This window comes from Cygnus atratus, chromosome 5 (assembly GCF_013377495.2).
Source record: "Cygnus atratus isolate AKBS03 ecotype Queensland, Australia chromosome 5, CAtr_DNAZoo_HiC_assembly, whole genome shotgun sequence".
NCBI lineage: Eukaryota > Metazoa > Chordata > Aves > Anseriformes > Anatidae > Cygnus > Cygnus atratus.
The window spans coordinates 7411012-7433297 of record NC_066366.1 but is presented as its reverse complement, the minus strand read 5'-3'; the positions used below and the strand labels follow the sequence as shown (position 1 = coordinate 7433297).

The window sequence follows — 22286 nt, the reverse complement described above, 5'->3', positions numbered from 1 at the left end:
AATGATTTCATCAGCAAATTATCCAGAAAATGCCATCAGCGTATGTGGTGACATTTGTGCCACTGGTGGTTTTGTTGCCATTTCAGTGGTAAATCGGCAGTTTTCTCTTGTGCCCAGCATCATCGTCTCCCTTCCTTTGGCACCTTAGCTCAAACCTTCTTCCTTTTCAATGTCCTTTTAGCTGAATATCAAATGCATTATTGATTGCTCCTCTCCCACCCTCCTCACTTCCACTCCCCTCAACTTTTTCAAATTTTTTTTTTGATTGGCAGTATCATCCAGACAAACAGAAGGCAGATGTGCCAGCAGGAGAAGTGGAGGAGCGTGTGCAGAGGTTCATCGAAATTGATCAAGCGTGGAAAATTCTAGGGAACGAAGAGACAAAAAAAGAGTATGACCTGCAGCAGCGTGGTAGGTTCCTGCCAAGGAGCGCTGTAGTGGCACCAGCTCTTTAAATAAGCAGGGTCTGGGAGTAGTAGTGAGATGGTATTTTAAAATGCTGTTTGTTGCTGAACCAAATGTTTCTTTCACTCTTGTCCTACTTTCAAACGTGGATCCATTATTTATAGCTTTTGCTACACATACATTATCTAGTGAAAACACTGAATTACTTCCAACAAAACATTAGGTGGCGTTATTCCTAATAGTTTGAATATGGAATTTATACTAATTACAGACCTTAACTCATTTTATTAAGGCAGCTTCATTATGTGTTAACTTCTTAAATCTAAGTCTTACACTACATTTCACTGCAGTATTTTAGATATAGGTATTATTCAGTTTAGCGTTCAATGTGTATGGATTTATAAGCACTACAGAATCATTAAGGCACATTCTGGTTGTGTGTGTTAAGGTAGCTTTCATAATTCATGTGTAGTCTAAACTAGTCTTTTTAAAGCAGGTTTATAAATAATATTCCAATATAACACGTTAACTAGGCAGCTCTAGCATGCATTTATTTTTATACCTCTCAGAAAATAGCTTCTTAAAACAGTGACAGGCTGTTGTGAGAAGGAAAGGGGGGAAATGTAGGTCAGGTCTGTCACACATGGGCTACCATTACATGAAGTGATAGGCTGTCTTTCTGCTCTGGCCTCAGGATAGGAGTCCCTCAGCCTTCCATTAGAACCTTCAATAAATGTATATCCACCCTACATGTTAATGGGGGGAGTCAATAATAGTGTATTGCCTGTGGGGAAAACACTCAGTCGCACTCTGCAGTAACACACTCTGGTCCAGCATTGACGTGTAGCTACCACCACTTTTGAATGTGTCTGATAAAAGCCCACTGTCTCTGCAGCTTGTTATTGAATTCTCTTCCATTGTACATTGGCACACCATCAGACCTTTTTCTCTTGTGCTGATTTTTAACTCCCCTGCCACTGCGGATACCAGAAGTTTGAGAGACAAAGGCTTAGTCATTCTGGTAGATATGCATCACTACAGGATAAAAAGGGTGATATATAACTGTATATACCCAGTATGAATTCTCTAGTTAAATAATCTTGTATTTCAGGCTTTGTGTGGGTATTGGAAAAGGGAGCGGAAGGGGTAAAAAAATATATATATATATTGAAAAAATAGTTAAGAAGAAAGGAAAAAATTGGATTTTGTGCTAATTTCTGATATAAACAGTATGATGGATCAAACTGAAATAACTTACCTCAAACTTATTTTTTAAATACCGCATGTGATGCCAGAACAATGCTATTGTACTTCTAGCATTGCAGTATCGGCTGTCTTCCATTTTCATAAATTATATATGCATAGAAAAACTGAAATATTAAATACTAAGTTATAAGTCTTTTATGTATATAGTAAATTTTACCTAAAGTTTTAATGCAGACCATGATGTTCTAATTTACTTGGGTCACGTTAATCCATTGAGGTAAAGAGGATTACATGAAGATTTAATAAACTACTTTGTTTACCCATGGTATTTAAGGATGTTGCTGTAGGTTAGTTTTCACAATTTTATTTTACAGTATTTTGAAGGCTATCTGTATTGACTGAGATTCTTTTGCATCCAGACAAGTTCTTTTAAAAGCCAACTCAAGAATGTTGGAAAAAAAAAAACACAGCAACAACACACAACTGTGTAAATAACGAAAACTACACGTTTGGAAATAGTAAGGTAATGGGATGGATATATTTTAATATAGAAGGTCCTATTCAAAGAAGATCCAGTGTTTTAAATGAAGCCAGTCGCATAACATGCATGTGCAGTGTCGATGCATTCTCTGCAGCATGTTCCCTAGCAGCAAGGTGATGGTGAAATAAAATCTCGTTCTCTGAATGCCTGTCAAGTTGCTTCTGAAGTCATGATTCTAGACAAATTCGTAGACACTGCTGTAAAGGCTCACAGAAACAAAGGAACTGAGACAGCAGCTAAGGGGCATAGTGATGAGAGAGATAATACAGCAAGTTAGTAAGACTGCAAAGCCTAGGAAGCAGCATGTGAAGGATGCCAGTGTGCATGTGTGTGTGGCTGCCAGTCTGGAAGAAGTTCTTTGCACTGTAGTCTTTTTTCCCATTGCGTAGATTTTTATTTGCATGTCCTTTCCCGTGTTACATGAAATAACTGTTAATTACTTATCTCAGGAATTCAGTGGCCAGAGAAGTTCTGAGAAGCTTAAACTCTGTGGTGCTATATGGTTTTTGTTTTCTTTTTCTTTTTTGAGTCTTTGAGAATAACGAGGAAATGTGTGCTTTCTTATCTTAATACTGCTTTTCTGTGAAAGTATCACAATAGTCTTTGGGGGATGGAAAAAAAGTTGCATCACAGTTTACCTATGGGCTTTTTTTCCCTCAATAGATTTTCCATTCTTTGCTTGGTATTCCATTTTGAAAAGATGAATATACAGTTAAAGTCAAGTCTGACAATAATAATTACCAAATATTTTTCACTGAATTTAGTTTGGAAACAAATTGTTTTGCAGTTTGTCATGGCAGAAGTCATTTGAGCCCTTGAAAGTACATGCTTGCGTCACAGTTTGAAAGAACAAAAAACTTTTTGCAGAAACTCACAGATCATCTTTATCTATCTCCTGCTCAAAGTTGGCACAGATCAGTTAGTTGCTCAGACCTTCTCTGGTCTAATTTGGTTACCTCTATGGATAGAGATTCCACAGCTGTTCTGTGACAGCCATTCCAGTATTTGAACACCTCATAATATAAGGAAAATGGTTGTTGTTGCTTGCTTGTTTGTTTTTACCGAGGTGGATATAAGGACTCTTTGCAACTTCTGTCATTGCTTTGCATTCTTCTGAGAAGTCTTTTTCTATGCCTTCCTACTAGGCAGTTTTAGACAATGATGGCAGCCGTGGAAAACACAAATAAACTTGGCTTCTGCTTGTATGCTGTTTCCGAGCCTTTGACCATATGGGTAGTCGACCAGACTTAATCCTGTAAGTTAGCGCTTTGTACCAGGGAGCCCCAAAATAGACGAAAGACATCAGATGCAATCTCAAAAGTGGAGAAATTTAAGAATCTAATGTTTTTTCCACATATGGCAAGGTTCTATACTACATAATGTGTTTTCATATGTGATGATGGACAGAGGTGTCTATAAACAGTAAGTATTACTAGGGCAGAGGATGTAATCACCAATGGATGTTTTCTCATCTGAACATGTACCTCCTTTTGATTTTCAATTTTTTGAATTATACTTTTAGAAAAATATTATGGATTCCATCATCTTGCATAGGTGTGGTTATACATTAAGTGAAAAACGGAGCTAAAGAGAAGCTAGCTGCTACTTCTCTTGCTCCTTTCTGTTCTTCTCCTACTACAGGAAACTGACTGTTTTGGAAATGGTTACTTTCCCTTTACTCTGCAATTCCCTCCTGCTATAAAGGGATGATGCTGCATTAGACATCAAGATATCTTACATAATTTGGTAAAACAAGATGCCAGAAGAATAGCTTATAAATCCACTACAATAATAAGCCGGAAAAGAAAGACAAAAGCCTACAAAAACGCTTTTAATAGCTAGCAGAAATGACAACTGAACACCTTGACTACCTTATTACAAGGGGAAAAAAATTAACCCAGTACATTTTAATTGTTTCTTGTTAAGAAAATTTCTTCTTAAAACATACTTACAGACCAAAACTAAGCTGTTAGCATGGCTGTTAATTTGGGCCTTTCAGTGTGCCAGGTCATACTCCTTAGTGACATAACTATATATTCTTCTCTAGCCATGGATTTTATGGCTGTAGACCTCACCTCATGCTGGAACACAACCCTTTTACTGCAATTAACTTTGGAGTCAATTCTAATCTACGCTGGCTATAAGTGAAACTGTTTTTTGGACAAACTTTTTTTTTGTTATTAAAATTCTTAAAGTTTTTATAATTTCAGATTAAAGCATGCTTATTTTATTTTACATAAGAGACTCAAACTTCAGTTATTGTTTAAAAATAAATGGGCTATTAAGAAAAAAAGGGAACTTCTGTAAATATCCAAGGTTTGAGTACTATGATGAATTTGCACTTGATAATATATAACTTTTGTAATGATTTTTTCTTTTTAAATCAATCCTAAGAATATACAACAAATAGTTAGAAGAGCCTTTCAGGTACTGTGACCATCTTTACTATTACCATAAATTGTTAAAGGGGTTAAATTTCCATTTACTGTTTGCAAGCCCCTTCCTAAAACTCAGCCTTAAATAGCCCAAGAAATATTTATTGTATCCTCAAGTAAAACTTAAATACCTTTCCCCTTTTACAATTTCTGAATGACCCAGCAAGGGCTCTAGTAAAGCTTTACTGAACCATGCCGCTAATAGTTATTTAATGTTGTTCTGTAGCCTGAAAGAATCTCAGTAGATTTTTCCTTTTAATCTCTTTGAATTGCAGGCTCATAAACCTCTCTGATGAGTCTGCCAGTGTTTTCTTAGATCCTGCAGTTGAGACAATGGAGCTGCAGAATTCTTTCACCTCTTGTTGTCGGACAAACCCAATAGATGGCAAAATCAGGCAGGCTGTACTTCTTGTGAATTAAAACTTGTTTTTCAAGTTACGATAGATATTCAGGTCTTCACAATTTTCTGTATCTGTTCAGAAATGTGTTTCAGAAAGTCTATTCTACAGACTGAGCATGCATTGCATGTAAGTAAACCTGCTAAGCGTAACTCAGTACTGGTAACAATACCAGTCTTAAGTAACGTTCTCCTCCTGCAAGGGAATGAAAATCAGACGGTGGTTTACTTCAGAGAACCACCACCAAGAGAGACGTTGTTCTAAGATACAGAGTAACGATGTAGATAAAATAAGGAAGAGTGCAAGAAATATTAGAGTAACTAACATACTCTGTGAAACCATTAGATTTGTAGTTCTGCTTGTACATCCCCCAAATTCATATTAAGATGTGCCTCTGTTAAAATAATAAGCCAAATCTATTTGTGCTGTCTTAAGGTATTTTAGATTCAATAGTGTATTGAATCTGAGAATGAGAAAATAAAACAGCTATGTTCAACTCAGAAAGTAAGTTTGTCCAGCTTGATGCAAACAAGCAAATAATTGCAGCATACAAAGTGGAATGACTGAGAGATTACTGGATTACATGTGAAGTTTGGAGACTTATTCAAGTTGAGAGTACTAATTGAAAATTTGAGATAACCAGTGAGTCTACTCAGAGTTGGAATAACCATCTCAGTTCAGTTAGGGAATGTTATAAGCAATGAATTTTTTCTGTTGATAATTTTTAATTACCATTGCAGTAATGAAATGGCAAGCTTGGTTGAAATTCTGTTCACTGGGCTTTGTACTGTGCTATATTTGGAATATGAAAGAGGACAGATTTTTCCTTAGCTTTCTTCTTCATTACTTCATGAGTAACTTTACTCAGAAAGCATGGTAACCTTATGAATTTGTATCTCATCAGTTCGTGGTGGCATATGGTCCATCTGGTCATAGGAAGACATGACCTAGATCTCCAATCCTATAAAGTTTCTTTTAAGTTAGATCCCACTTCACGAATGCCAAGTAGAACAGACTGATTTCTTTTTAATTCAACTTTTTGCTACCTATAAATGAAGCTTAAGAACATGGATTCTTCCTACCACCTAAGAGACCATTTTCCTTTGTGAATTTTTCTTCTAAGCACTCAAGAAAACCAAACAACAAAACAAAACACAAAAGTGAAGTAGGAAGTGCTTTGCCTTTTGCATACTGTCATCATAATTTCAGTACTGTTTATTTCCACTGCAGTGGAGAAACCTGAAGGAAGGAAGGTAGCTAGGTAGACTTCAGTTTGATCACTGTTTTGTGGGTTTTTTTCTTCCTAAAAAAAAGAGGAGGAGGAATCTTCACACAAGGCCTGCTGTAAAAGAGGCACACTTGTTTTAATCTTCTTTAAAACTAATTTAGATGAAATTCATTCTTGCGGATCTATATCATACGTTTCAGTTGCAAATAAAATAGCAATTCAGTTGCTGAATAAAGACTGGGACTTTTTGATATTAAAAAAAAAAATTGTTTCAATTGAAACAAATTGTTTGTGGTATTTCTGTAAGGTTTACAAATGTTAATGTCCTAATGATATAATTTGAATTCTGTCTGCACTGTGTTCTTAAATAGATTAAACTCCTGCTTCTTGGTTAGTATCATATCAGTCAGTATAGCAGTATACAAAATGTGTTGTCTCCCAGGCTTTATTTTCACACATATATATATATTTTATTTTTTTTTTACATTGAATGACAACTGAATAAAATTCATACAAAGTCTGGGAGCAGGAGCTGAACCCTAACCACCAAACTGTAGATATGTGATCTCTGTTTTGTGCCCTTTTTGTTCTGGTCGATTTCTTTTCATAGTGACAATTTGCATAGAAAGAGGACACCATTCTTACCTGGATAATGCTGTATCCAAGGAGATGCACATAAAACCTCTCAAATCATGGCTAGAAGAGGTAGCCGTGAAGTCCCCTTCTTTCTCCTCTTCAATCCAGAGTAAAGACCAGTTACATAGTAGAAGCTGGAAACCCTTTAGAATACCTTACAATCTAGTGGTTGGGTAGAGCAATCTCTTGGGAACTAAAAACAGATATAACCTGGACCTCTGACTTTTCCAGCAAGTGCTCAACAAGTAGTTCTACAAGAACAAGTTCTTTCACTGCCATCTTACTTTTCATAGAAAGCAGTTGATAACATTGTGTTTTGTAGTAAACAATGTTATTAAACAAGAAAACTTGCTTAAAAACTCACTTATCATAGAGAAGGAGCTACTTTCTCCATAACAACTGCATTTAAACCTGAAATAAGCACTAAGCCACTGAGTCTTGCCAAATCAAAGACATTTCTGTGTATGTGCTGAAGTTCAGCTTTCAGGCATTCCCAGTTCTTTAAGAAACTACAGCATTTGCGGATTTGGAACTTCAGGTATCAGGCAGCATTTGGGAAGTTTGCTGAAGTAAGTTATAAGGTTTGTTTGTTTTTAATATTACCACCTATAACTTTGAGCAAAATCTGACATTGTTAACCTGCTGTGAACTGTGGACATTAAATGTGAATATGCTGATAAATTACAAAAGTCAATTTGTATTTATATCGCACAATTAGCATTTGACAATTTGAATTGCATTACACACTTTATTTTCATGCTGTGTTCAATGTTGGAAGAATCTAGGGGATCAAATGGCAATAGATGTTAGGTGTGCAGATGAGAACTGACATTCTTTCTGTATCGAGAGAGTCTCTTCGTTATAAAAAGAACACTAGGACTAATCTTCCCCTAAAAGTGTTTTTTGTTTATCTTTTGTTAGGAATATCATTTTCCAGGAACCTTAGTGTTCTTCTAATAGGAAACCTTAACATCTATTCTGTGCTTATTTAGAGGTTCTTATTTGGCCTCTTCTTTCAAAAGGAGAATGGACTGCATAGGGAGATAGTGAAAACCTGACTGGATGTGGTCCTGGGCAACCTACTGTAGCTGGCCCTGCTTGTGCGAGCTGGCCTTTCTTGTGCAGCTCAGGAGCTAGGTGATACAGCCAAGTCCTTTCCGACCTCAACCGTTCCGTGATTCTGTGGAAAGTACAGGTAAACACACCCATAATTACAGCTTGTGGAAGTGTAGGTACAGCTAGGCTTTTTAAAGGTATTCATATCAAAACAAACGTTTGGCCCTAATTTCATGTAATCATTTGGGATATGTGTGAAAGAACTGTTTTCAGTAGTGCTCTAATGTCAGTAACACATCCTCACCATTTACTTCTCCTTGCTACAGTGTGACATATTCCAGCAGAGATGGAAATTTTAGAGAGCTGCTTTTTTCACTCATTATATGGGCTAGATATGACTCTTGTAGGGACCAGATTTACTGCTAGGTATAAAAAAGTGCTAACTTCGCAGGAAGAAATAACTTATATATTACCTGAGTTGAACATTTGTCACCATTTTCTTTATAGAAGATAATCTGACAAAAGAATGGCCACTACATGCACAGGTTTATCTTGAGGATATGTCCTGGAATGAAGGTGAGTGCTGCCTTGTTCTCAGTGCCTTTCATTGTCATTTGAAATGCTTTCTGTTTTTTCTGTGTCTCGTACCATTATGTTGTCTTGTTTTACTTTTAACCTTTCCTCTCCCCTTATTTATATTTTCCTCAGATTTAGTTGCTCTGTTCTCCGTGGTCACCTGCTATATTTCTATTTCTGTTAGTTCCAGTCAATACTATATTCTGAAAGTCTACTGAAAATAGCACTGTTGAGTTGGAATTGGGACTTGACTTTGTGATACTTATTTTGCATTCCCTCTTTTTATTTTTTTTCCTCCTTCTTCTCTCCTCTTCAGGCATGGAGAATTTGCAGGACCACTTTTCACCTACATCTCTCTTTGTAGAAAGAATTTACCTTTCTGGATTCTCCCAGAACACCTCATGCATCTTCTTGCTCTTTCTGTGATTGTAGAGTTAATTTTTTTTCTACCTCATTTTTCTGCCTGACAGTGTGTTATTTTTCTCCTTCATGTTACTCTAGCCTTTATCATTTACTTGCTTTTTGGACTAATGGTTGATTTTTTTTCTTAATCTTTTTTTGTTGTTGTTAAGTTGGGAGAAATCCTAACCACTTTTGTTTCTTCTGTTTTATGTTTCTTTTCTGAGTTAGCAGTTTGCTCTGGAATCATGTTTGATACCTGTATGGCTAACACTCCTCAATTTGTTCTTAATTGTTCTCTAAAGATTTTGGTACTTTGTCAGAATCAAGGTCTCATTCTCAAGTATTCACTGATGTAGCCCTTTTAATATGTGTCTGTTTCACTGATGTGCTCCTTTTTATTATTTTCTCTTTTAAAGAGTACACGGACCCTGGCTGTTTGGCATTAAGATTGTCTCACAGTCACAGAAAAAAACTTTAAGAATATACCTATTGCTTGAACAACGAAAGGTAGCGTAGATATTGACATTCACAATACAGCAGTGAGAAGTCACACACAAACTGTTTTCTTTTCAAGAGCAGCTCTGTGAAGAATAATCCAAAATAAATTCTTGATTCATCTTGAGCACTAAAGGTTTTTTCTTTTTTTTTTTTTTTTGGCAGATGAACAATGTTACACTCTTTCATGCCGATGTGGTGGGAATTATGCAGTCTCCGAGAGTGAAACCAAAGATGTATCTTTGGTTTGTTGTGACACATGTTCACTTGTTATTGAAATCCTTCAATGATGGTTCCATCGTGCACATTGAATTACAAACTTTAAAAACGGTGGACAAACAGGACAGTGTCTGCTAAGAGATGTATGTTAAAGAAAAGGGGGATGCTGCAAGAACAAGTTCAGGCAGGCATTGAGAGAGGAAATATGCCTATTTACTTATTTACTAACATAGCTCTGAGGACATGTTGCTTGGTGTTTTTTTGTGTTTTTTGTTTTTTTTTTTGCTTCTTTTTCAACTAAAGAGCAATTTAGTAAAAAAGAACCAGAACAGAACGCTGTTTTGTACAACTGGACTATATCTCATGATCTAAATGATCTTTCTTTCTCAGCAAACAGCAAAGTAGCTTCTTTCAGTCTCTATCAGCTGCAGGTTGGGCCCTACCTCTTAAGTTAAATCCTTTTGAAGGCTCAGGTGACAAAATTTAATCAGGAGGCATACATATGAGAATGTTTTGAACATAATGAGGAATAAAGCACATTAATGGGAAAAAGGAACATTTTCTATTTCCGTGCTAAATATTTTAGTCACCTTTAAAATCTTTAAAGGACTAAGCCTTAGAAAGAGGTGACAGAGTTGCAGATCTAGCAGGCACTGTACCAAGTAGCAGGTACACTGCCCATTCACTGTACTATACAGTGCATCTACATTAACTTTTCAATTTGGACCAGTAGTACACTTTAGAATTGACTCCATCCATCATCTGAATGAATGCAGTCTTCATTCCTTAGATGAAAACTAACCAGGAATTTGTGCTTTAACCCCTGCTGGAAATATACTGGCTCAAACTAGTTGAGGAAAACCCTACAAACACATTTGAGTAAATGGACAGCAGATCCTGAAGCCAGTTGTTACTCTTTTGTTTCAATCCTAGTATGCCACAATACTTATGAATGTAGATGTAACTTGTGTGTGTTTCTAGATGTGTGATAATAGGGCATTGCCTTCTTCATCCCTTGTTGTCAGTCAGCGTAAACTTCGTTTTGTAAGAAAACGCAATACTTCAAATAAATCCAAGCACTTACTGTGAACAGCCAGAGGAAACAGAGTAAGAGGCATATCATTTTTGATGATGACAGCAGTGTATCATTCCTGCTTTCAAGGTAGATGTAATCTCAGAAAGAGACATCTTTGTCAAGTAATACTTGTGTCTATTCTAAACAAAAATAGTTCAATTTATTTCAGTATAAAATAATATGGAAGCTGGCAATAGACACTTCATTCTTTTAATCATCAAGAAATCTATGGCCATTGGGGCTTGCACGTAGAAATCCAAAGTCATTCAGAGGCCATATCTGTAAAATGAAGTAACAGGAAATTTTAATCCCAGCCCAGAGTTCAGTATTTTCATTTGTTAGTGTTGTAAGCTTTTCATAAACTGCACCATTTTTCATCTTTTTGATTGGGAGGCTATAGCACAAGGATTGAAACTTTTCTTACGTATATGTTTTTTTTTACTAGGATTAATATATATGAGGAGGAATCCTAATTCTATAGCAGCTGTAGACAACACTAATTTATACAACAAAAAGTTCAGTGCAAACACTAAACCATGGGGGGGAAAAAATATCTATAGATATATAGGTAAGCTTCAAGTCTTCAAGTTATGACAGAAGTTGACTCTGACTTGTTGGTTCAAACTGGCTAGTCCAATTAGCGGCTGTTTCCTTTTGCCCTCTTTGGTTTGGCCTACATAAATCTGATCTGATCTGATGGATGGGGAATAAATGGGGCTAACTAGCTCTTTTGAAGATACTTGCTTGGTAGGTCTATTTTTGACACGAAGCATATGTCCAGGGAATGCATAGAATATCCTACTTAGGACAGGATGAAGCATGAGCTCTATCAAAGAGGGAAGTCCTCCCCTCAGTGGGGTTCTACTGAATTTGCAGATTCTTATATTTCAGAGGTCTTTTTATGGTATGAGCTTGGCTATCTAAGTGGCAGCTGATGTGCTTGCAGGGAGAAAAAGGGGGAAGTGTATTCAAATATCATTACTTCAGTTTGGGTTAAAAACTGGTGCAACAACATTGAGAATTTTAGGTCTAAACTTCACAGGTAAATGTTAATTCTTTCTGAAGTTTATCTATGTTTTGCCAAGAACAGATTGCCTAAACAAATGTAACACACATTCTCTCGTGTTGAAATCCCTTACTTCCAAGTTAGATTGGCAACAACTCTCTTGTTAATAATAGGTCTCTGCATCAGTTACTAAAAACGTAATTTAGGATTCAAAGGCACTGTTGTATCTGCTTCTCCTAACTCCAGTGTAAGAGAAAACCATATAAGGTTTGATTTTCAAGACAGTAGGAGATTTTTCATGAAAGAGAAGCCAAACCTCTAACAGACTACATTTAAAAAATGGTTTTGTTAGCCAGTGGTCTACTAGTTAACTACCCCCACATAGAAAAGTTGTATTCTGCAGCCTTTCATTGTAATGATTGACAGCAACATACAATAGCTAGATACTGTAATGTGATGTGAATTAGCATAAACAACTCAAACTGTAAACAGTCTTTTGAAGAATAAAGTCATTTTTTTGCTCTTGTAGGTACCATATCTCATTAAAAATGAGATCTCAAAAAAAAGGTAATTTTTTAAATAACATAAATCTCATTAAAATGTTAATAATCACTAGCCTATACATCATCATAGAATAACTGCTATAAAATATGGTTTAGAAAATTATTTTGATGAAGTATCAACTGATTGCATACCATCTTTTTAAACAGACAATATTCTAGAGTTCTAAAGTACTTCTTCAATATGTAACATCTGTAGTGTATGTAGTGTAAATTCCATTCATTTTTAGAAGCTTATAGCTTCCTCAGCTTAGATGTCAGTCCTGTCAGTCACCTCATTAAAGTCTTTAAAACATCTTGCTTGGTAGAGCTGAATGCAAATCTACAGCTACAATTCAGCTACAAGCTGAATGCAAATCTATTACTGTGGAGGTATACTGTGAAAAATTATGGCTGTCCACATTCTTAGATTATTAATATATACGTTATTTGCTAACAGTTTCCTTAAAGTAGTAAACACCATTTTTCCAGTCCTAACCCATCAATTAGAGGTGGTGTTTTAGTTTTTGTTTGTTTATTTTTATGATTAATACCAGATTCCAATTAAAAGGGCTGTCAGTATATTAGCGTCATCTGTATTCTACCAGTTAATAATCCAAGCTAAAACTTGAATCACAGAAACAGCTCTATTTAGAAGCAGCATTTTTTGCTCTGGTGTACATGGTACGGCAAACAATACAGAGATGGAACAAGAAACCCTCAGTGAACACTAGGGTAGAATTCAAAGCAAATGCTATCCATAAAGAACAGAGGTCAGGCAAAACTTAGTGGTGGTAAGGGGGACATATTATTTCAGGTTTAGTAAGCAATTAGTGATCATGGTCAAGAGATGCAAGATTGCGTTTTGTTGTTGTTTGGTTGGTTGATTTGAAAAGTCCTAAGTTGTGTTCCTAAAAACTATTAACAGATCTTTCTAATTTAACAAAGTTTGTATATTTGATCTCCTTTGTGCGTGTAATACAGCTGTGCTAAATTAAACTTATGGTTGTGTTGCAATATATGGAGAACAGTTTTCAAAACCATTTTGCCTTGTTCTGAGTGTCTCCACTTCAGCTTTTGAAAAGCTGGTGCATAACTCTATAGTACATTCTCCCTTGTTTTTAGATTAAACTTTTTATGGAGACGAAGTTGTCTTAGCTTCTTCATTTTTAGTAAATGAGTAAATTAATAATGCAGATAATATGAAAAGGTAATTTAGTATGAAATAAAGCTGTAGAATTATTGAAACAGGAGGAGGAGCCATGGAGGTTTATATAATACAGCATTAATCAAAGCTTTTTTGTTTTAATAAAGAAGTGGAGGGACAATTGCAGTAGCACAGATTTGACTTTACCGTTAAGGATTTTTCACACATTAAAAAGCAGCAAGGCCAGTGCACACGTCTAAATTGTGTTTGCAAGTCCTAGAACAATAACATTTTCTTCCATCTTTGTTTTTTCCACTATGGAACTGGATTTCTCAAATTACAACAACAGTGAAATATGAAGCTGCCCTTTTCTACCATTTTGCAAAAGCAAGAATCAAAGTAAGGATGCAGTGTATTTTTTATGCAGCAGTTTGTGTGTGTGTCTATGTTTGTATAAGGTTCAGTTCGCTTGCAAAATAATTCAGTTTTCAGAGGCATTGACTGCTAAAAGAATGGTTCTCAAGAAAAAAAACAATTTTTGAGGCAAAATTTGTTACTAAACATTGACCAAAATATTGTTGAAATATCATTTTACGGAAGTGTCTGATGTGTTTGAGCTCTCTTTCACATTTGCTTTGGCTAGACAGTTAAGGCAGCAAATGTAGACAGTTAAGGCAGCAAATGTTAATGCCTAATATACAGGCATTACAAAAGTATTAATGCAAATATTTTTGATACTGTAAATACCTTAAAACAAATGCGTCCTCTTATCAGTCCATAAGGAACAGGTCCATAGCACCTGGAATCAGTAGAATTCCTGAGATTATCACCTTCTAACCAAACGTGTCCTTTAGGCACCTATGATAAAGCAGGATTGAATTGAAATGTAAAAGGAAAACAGAATAAAATGGTATTAAGTATTGTTTGCCTTATATTGTCTAATTTCTGTATACTATATTTCATGACTGTATAATGAACTAATTTTTTATTGAATCTCATAAGACACTGCCAGATTTGGAGGGATGAGAGGGAGTGCTCCAAAGTATCTGTTTTATCATGTGCTCAAAAAAACAATGGTTTGCAACAAAAAATCCAAAATGAAGATGTAAGAGGTTAGACCAATGTGACAGGGTCATTAATTTAATAGACTTCAAAAGAGGTCATTAGGATGTTGACTGAAAATCTGCCCTCCTGTTGCAGTAACAGCATGAACAGGGCAGCCACACACTCATCAACATCCTGGGGCCAGCACCAAGGCTAGACCTGTTAGTAGATTCATGATGAACTAACTGGTAATTGATTGTGACATCAATTACGAATAATCTCATCATTTTATCAGAGTAGGCTTGTCAAAGTTCTAATTAAGATCACAGTTCATTCTATGTGCAGGCAGAATCCACAACACATTATATTGCAATAATGATGATCACAAAACAGCAAATCCCTTTTTATAATTTGAAAATTAATGACGGTGACCTTACACTATATGACAAAGACCTTTCATTACCTATATATATTATGCATTAACTATAAAACATACCGTAGATTCATAGCATTCACTGACTAAATCAGTGACAAAATGAGGAATAGCAACATGGCTGTATTAGTTAGTTAAATAAGAGTGCAGAGCTTTAAGTGGAAAAAGTTGCTACTGTGTATCTTAAATTAAGATTTTTGCTTGGAATATATGACACTATTTTGACTAAAAAAAACTAGATATAGATAACCTCTTACAGGTTACCAAGTAAAATGTTTAGTAATTGTCTTTCTAGTCTGTTTTTGTTTTGAAAATTCTAAAGCAGGCTGAAAAATTAAAGCAGTAACATACTCTCAATCTAGGTAACGCTTAACATGGACTCTAAGGCAATATACTTTTTTTTCAAAACCAAATATATAGTTGAAAGGTTACTATGCCACAAATTCAGAACAAAAAATAGAGAAACAAAAATAAAAAAAATCCCAGATTTCAAACAAAACTCAGTCTGAGCAGTGCAAACATTAATATTTTAGAAACAAGACCTACGGACTCATAAATGCAGTAGTTTACATACACAGAATTCTAGGATAACAGACTAAACAGAATAAAACACCACTGTAGTGAAGTCTGGATGTAAACCATTAAGACCAAGTCACCCAGATAAGTGTTTGAAGGAAATGCAGTTGAAGTGCAATTGTCAGTACTTACGGGTATTTGGCTAGGTAACACCTAATGCCAACCTTGTCTTTAGGTCAGCCTTTTTAGGCTTTGCTGCTTGCATGTTACTTGGTCATGTAGCCTGGCTGTTACCAGACCAGGAACCAAGAGTGGCAACCTACCCAACTGTCCTTTTGTTGAGCTGTGGCAAATGTAATAACATACAGATGAAGAACCAATAGTTTGTCTCTAGCAGAAAGAACTGCTTATCATGGGAAGCATATGGGAGCCTGCCCATCATCTCGCAGCTGTCCAGGATAGGTGTACTAGGCATGTCAGAGGCTACATTCCTGCCTGCTCCTTTTAGAATCTGTATGTGGAGCTGTTGGCAAGGAATATGTCTAAACCCTTTTGAAACCTGCTTAATACCTTTGTTACTGCATAGGCATATCAGATTTCAGTACTTGAAGGGGTCTTATAAACAGGATCAAGGATTCTTTACTCGGGTAGATAATGATAGGACAAGGGGGAATGGCCTTAAATGAACAGAGAATAAATTTAGACTAGACATTAGGAAGTAATTCTTCACTGTTAAGGGTAGGGAGACACTGGAACAGGTTGCCCAGAGAAGCTGGGGATGCCTCATTCCTGGAGGTGTTCAAGGCCAGGTTGGATGGGGCCTTGGTCAACCTGATCTAGTGGGTGGCATCCCTGCCTATGGCAGGGGTTTGGGACTGGGTGATCTTCAAGGTCCCTTCCAACCCAAGCCATTCTATAATTGCTGGCATGTGCATGGGAGAGTTTTCTCTTAGAAGACCAGTTGGTTTCCGTTAGATGACTTTTGCCCTCCTCCTAGCATCAGTGTTGGAGCTGGAAGGGTTTGGTTGATTTGCCCATTATTGGGCAGCCTTAAAGGACCCCAACTATGTTAGCAGGACAAAAAGTTCTGTTTACACCTACTATAATCCCAAGTTGCAGGCTGGTGGATGGCTTCCCTGGGACAACAAGAAAGACTCTTGGGTCTCCTCCTTTCTTCCTCTTATCTCAGATAAGGATGTCCAAAGTAATTTCGTACCTCTCAAATGAGTGTAACAAGAATTCTCTTTTTATGAGGGAGATGCAAATCAAGCCTGACTAATTTTTAATGGCTAATTAAAAGCTGCAACCTGCCAAGCATCTCAAAGTTCTCTGTAGTACCATTTTCCTCATGTCAGAGCTAATAGAAGTTATGAAGTCTCTATCAAAAAACTTCATTTAGGGCTGTCATTAACATGCACCTCAAAGACAATATACCAGTACATAGAAACCATGTTGCTGCTACCTAGCCAGCCTTGAGGTAGGAAGTAGATTCACCATAATCATGAAAAATTAATACATGGATAGATCTTTTTAAAAATAAAATGTAATGTTATTTTAAATATAACTATTATGATCCCACTAAAAAGCAATGAGATTGAACTGTAACATCAAAGGGAGGCATAACATTTTTTAAAGTATTTTAATTGTTGGACTGTAAAGGAATACCTAATACATCTTCCCCCCCTACAAGAATAAACCTGCTAAAGGACATGTAGTAGCAATGCATGAACAAAACTAAGTCCACAAATGCACAGCTGGCATCATCAGCCATTGTAATTTAAAAGCAATCTAAGGGAAAAGGCAAAGGATTCTACCCAAGCAGCATTACAAACAAAATTACTAACAAGAAGTCAATTTAAAAAAAAAAAAAATCTATCCAGATTCAAATTACCTGCATAGCACGTGCATTTCCATGCCTTTCAGTGTGTTGGGGGCTAACATTTTGGTAGGTCTCTTTTTGGGAATTTACTGGTGTTCCTATTTTCCTCAAAAATTCTGTGATATACAGCCTGTTTAGAATGTCCAGCAGCAATTGTTAGGTCAACCGGATATTCATCTTCACCATGGCCACCAAAAACATTCACTGTGTCCACATCTTACGCAAGGGTTGCTTTTCAGATGCATACTGCGATGTAAAGCAGCATTCTGACCTTTCCAGTGCAATGTCTCCTGCCCAGCACCTTCCAGAATTACAAGTCACACATCAAGCTACTGTCATTTTGAAGAACTGTCTATATCAGCAAATACGTAAAAAGGAGAAACGAATTACTACAAAAGGAAGATTTTTTTTTTTAATGAAACAAAGAAGCAAACACTTCACACTTCTGAAAACACATCACTTCTTGCAAAATGCTACTGCTTTACGCACAGGACAGTACCAGCCTCTGTTCTACTTGACCAGTTCCTGTGCTTTTTCACTTTCCCTGATTCATAAGCAGGACATGAAGCTCATCTGTTACCATGTGAAAGAAATAATATGAATATTCCATTCATAATGCAACAGTATCTAAACACTTACAGACCTTCTCATCTGTCTTCCATACTCCTAAAGCATTAAAAAAAAAAAATATGCTTTTGCCACCTGTGGTGTATCACTTACTACTTCTAATACTACTAATAATTACTAAGAATTTGTTGTCTAAACAAAATGTTCATAGTTTGCATTCCAGCTAGAATATTTGCAATAATGTATGCTCCTATATCCTGAAATTCATCACTTCTGGTAACTATGTTCTCCATGGAAAGGACCCTATACCTCTACATCTGTCATAAAGAGTATTGTCACAATGTATGATTCATCTAGAAATAATACAGTATAATACCTTTGTATAGTGCTTGTCCATCATCTAGGCACTTCACTACAACCTAGAATTAAGACAAGCAGTAAAAATCACACAAATTACATGAAAACGTTAAACCAAATACTAGTGACAGGCCATAATTATTAATTAAAAAAAAACAAAAAAAAAAGCTGTTTACACCCCTTTGAAGTAAAGGCTAAACCCAGAATCCTTCAAGGGTTTATGCACCAAGCTATTTCTAGACCACATCACTGATTTCATTGGGACTATTCACATTGTATAAAGTTAATTCTGAGTATCAGCCTTTGTAGAATCAGGATCTGCGTACGAAACATATCAAAGCTATCTAAGCAGAGTAACTGAAAATAAGATATATGTGTAAAAAAAAATTATGGAAAACATATTTTTGGTTTTGTACACCGATAGGCTGCTACTGAGGTTTCTTTTTTTTTTTTTTTTTAAATGGGAAAGCCACTTGCTTGACAATTCAGTGATGTTGCATTTTGGTATCTGTGATGGACCACTCTCTTAGAGGGAATGACTGTATCTAAGAAGCACAACTGAAATCAGTTATCATTACTACGCACCACAAGGTTGTGAATAAAGTAATGGTTTTTGAAAAGACAACATTGCCAAAAGCATTTGGCTTATCTGGGCAGTATTTTAGTTCTTCTTAACATGTAGGCTAGCTCTGAGAAGTAGAACTCTCACAACCCTAACAACTGAATTTTCACATAACTAAATAGTATCTCTCATATAAAAACAAAAATTCCACAACAGTGCAGGTTCATCCAAAAACATGCTGCCTCTGATCTTCTACAGACTCTCAGTAACCCTTGTGCCCCTGGTTTTGTGCAGATTATCTGAGGATTTATTTTCCAGGAACAACAGTTCTAAGGGAGAACCGGTTATCTGAGGTGCAGCTTATATGCATGAGAATGCAGACGCTGATGAAACACATGCCTCTTCTCCCTTCCGAGGCTGTAAGGGCTCTAGTACAGGAGCAGATAGACCAGAAGAGCAAAATAATCATTCAGAACACCTTTTATTCGTAGCTTACTCTGTTTCAGGTCAGATAAACAAGTATCATTCACTTCTACATCGTTGCTAAATTTGCAAGGCTGTTGTCATTTACTTAGTGGTATAGTTAAATAGTCAATGAATTATACTCTTTCTGTGATTTTTCATGACACCAAATGTTGTTCTTTGAGTAATCTCACCGACTTCAGAGTCAGGAGATGAGATGGCTGCACTGTGTTTACTGTGATAGCAGAAAACCAATATACTAAAAATAAGATTAGCAGAGATGAAATCATCTGCCTCGAAACAAACAAACAGACAAACAAAAATCTAAATGAAACTATGTTTTTTGTGGTTTTTCTTTTTGGTTTGGGAGGGGTATTTTGGGGGGTACTAAAGATGGATAACCAGATTTGTAATAAAGAAGTAAATTCTAAACATGAATCTCTTGCAGTCTCTCCTTTTGGAATTCTGAGCGGTCTGGGTTTGTCAAAGAACGTCAGTGTGTACAATCAGCTGGGAGTAGATGAAGTTTGAACTCTTGCAAGGTCACAGGTATTCACATCACCTCCAGCAGTATCAAAGTTTTAGAGTTAAGAAGAACTAAATCATTCCCATCTTTTCTTTTCAGTTCAGAGGCTTCCTTCTTGAGCTATGATAAGAACTAATCTCAGTGCTGGACAAAAGAATAAAGTCTGTAAGTTCTCATCTATCCCTACTAAGGTCTATTTAAGTGCCTCCCACTTTGGTACAAGCAACAAATGTAATTGCTTCATGGCCTGCGGGTGTTCATTTAACAAAAGAAGCTTTTGTGAATAAACCACAGGTGTTACCTTTCTTGATTAAAGTGAAATATGATGAAAGAATCTACAATATCAAATGACAAATTTACGAAATACTGATTAAATTGCCTTATTTAAGTAAATTGCATCTATTTAGGATAAAACATATACCACAGAAATGCAAGAGTTGTGTTTTCTCACTCGATAAAGTCTCACATAACTATTCCTTAATCCTTTATTTATTAATTCAGAACCAAGAGTGACTAAAGCTTAGCAGATACTCTTTTTTAATGATCCAAATGCACCATTTCTCTATACTTATAAAAAATGGTCTTTATATTAAAGCTGCCAGGTATATAAAACCCAGCGATATTAATCAGCACAATATTTTTAAAATCAGTGTACGCTTTTACATTTCTCTTTTCTGTGCTCGAAAAAGCTATGAAATGGTAGCAACCACATTAGAAAGTATAGATGACACTGATTTAGGATCACCTAAGTATCACTAAAAAGCTGAATTGCCTAGAATTTAAGACTTTTTAAAAGAATATAACAGAATGAGTGTACCGTTAGCATTTTCCTTTTACTTACTGAATGGTTTAAGCTGCTTATGAATTAGACATACTGTACTTAGCTCAGTTGGTTTAAACACATATATTAAAAAGAGAATATTATGAACTTGGTCCAGATTATTATGACAACAATGAAACACTAATATGTTTTTCTACAGAAATTAAATGTACTGTGACAAAATATATTAATTAATTCCCTAAGGTAACAATTGTTTAAAACCTAAAACAATTGGGTTTAATAGAAAAAATATAAAGATATGAAGACTTGTCCATCTTTAAGTTTTGAAATAAATTATTAACCAATATTAAAATCACATAATCTTCAATGGTAGCAATGTTAACATATGCTACAGGTAAACTTTATATAGGAAGCAAAGGTACATAAACTTAGATTTGAATTTGAAAGACATTTTTCTCCATCTTGCAAGCATACCAGTTGAGTGTTCTTTAATAAACAAATTTTGGGAAGTTGTTACAGTAATTCATCAAAGCATTTTTTGGTTATTTTATATATATATATATATATTTATTTATTTATTTATTTTATTTTTACCATTGTTGTTCCTTCTAAACTACATGTAATGCACAGATAGTTACTGATATTCCTTTGCTAACTTATTTTGGAACTTAAAAATTTTATTACTGCACTCACTGTTTTATGGGAAAGATCACAGAATTTTCAGATCAGAAATATATGTGCCAGTTAAATGAAGGCAAAATATATTGTCTTTTTTGATTATGTTAAATAATAATTGAAACACGTGCAAGTATTGTTTGCTTTACCTCCATAAATATTCTCATTGCATATTTGGATGCAGGGCTGATTGTTAAATATGCTGATCCAAATCAGCCTGAAAGGCTAAATATCTAATCTTAAAAAATTGGCTGCTGCAAATTACAATGTAAATTATAAATCATCATTCCTTTTTTAAAAATATTACCACATCTTACTTAAGATTAGTGAAAGTTGTAAGCAAATACTAAGGTCAAAAACAACATCCAGACTTCGCAGATACTCAGGTCTATTTTCACAACCTCTCTCTTTGCTTTAAAACAATGGTTCTCTTTTGAAAACAAAATCATTCTAATAGTGAAAAATTTCCTAAGCTTTTAGTCCACTAGAGTTAGGAAATTTATGGGTTTTATTGCATGTTCATAGGCCAAAACTTTCAAAACCAAATCTAACTACATTTAGGAACTCCTGAGAAAAAAAATCAAAATATTTACATGAATCATCAGTCCAGACTACTGTTAGCTTTCTTGGTTCACAGAAGTTTGATATTTTGGAAAAAAATGATTACATACACAGCAAAGATTACTTACTTACCGGTTTGCATAGATTTTTTTACACTATAATCATTAAGAAGGATTTGATTCTTTTCTTCTCTGGAAACCAGATGACATAACAGAGCTACCCTAGAGTGTAGAGTTGAGAACAAAAAACCTACTGGTTCAAACACCAGCTGGAACGTACTGTTTGCAACACAAAACACATTACCACCACTGTCGTGCTTTGGGCAAAAGCATACATGTACAAAGTCATCTATCTAAAGCCTGGTACCAACAAAAGCCTATAAATGTTCTAAGCAGTGTTAAGGAATCTTAAAAGTTATCTTCTGCCAGCTCCATTAGGAGTGATATGAATCTCTGCCAGTTCATCCAAGGCCTCTGCATGATCTCTGCCATTTAAGAGAGTCAGAAGGCATTAGCTAATAAGTATGGAGAGGAGGAAGGAAATTGGTCCTGAAATTGGT

The 22286-nt window shown here is 35.6% G+C and overlaps 2 protein-coding genes across 7 annotated transcripts in view; one reads left to right on the top strand and one right to left on the bottom strand.

Moving 5' to 3' along the window:
• DNAJC24 (DnaJ heat shock protein family (Hsp40) member C24) overlaps positions 1–21057 on the top strand; it is a 45075-nt gene extending 24018 nt beyond the window's left edge. For 2 of the 4 annotated variants that reach the window (XM_035549999.2, XM_050710702.1), the window contains exons 3-5: positions 273–411; positions 8413–8481; positions 9544–14284. In XM_035549999.2, the coding sequence (XP_035405892.1) occupies positions 273–411; positions 8413–8481; positions 9544–9668 (333 nt within the window). In that variant the 3' untranslated portion in view covers positions 9669–14284. Of the gene's footprint in view, positions 1–272; positions 412–8412; positions 8482–9299; positions 9518–9543; positions 14285–19632; positions 19734–19809 lie in introns of those variants that run through there. The other 2 variants (XM_050710703.1, XM_035550000.2) reach the window with 2 other exon arrangements.
• The window catches only part of IMMP1L (inner mitochondrial membrane peptidase subunit 1), a 36723-nt gene continuing 25305 nt past the window's right edge, over positions 10869–22286 (bottom strand). For 2 of the 3 annotated variants that reach the window (XM_035549995.2, XM_035549996.2), the window contains exons 5-6: positions 14112–14222; positions 10869–10951 (exon numbers count right to left, since the gene is read on the bottom strand). In XM_035549995.2, the coding sequence (XP_035405888.1) occupies positions 10883–10951; positions 14112–14222 (180 nt within the window). In that variant the 3' untranslated portion in view covers positions 10869–10882. Of the gene's footprint in view, positions 10952–14111; positions 14223–16997; positions 17538–18179; positions 18223–22286 lie in introns of those variants that run through there. The other variant, XM_050710701.1, reaches the window with a different exon arrangement.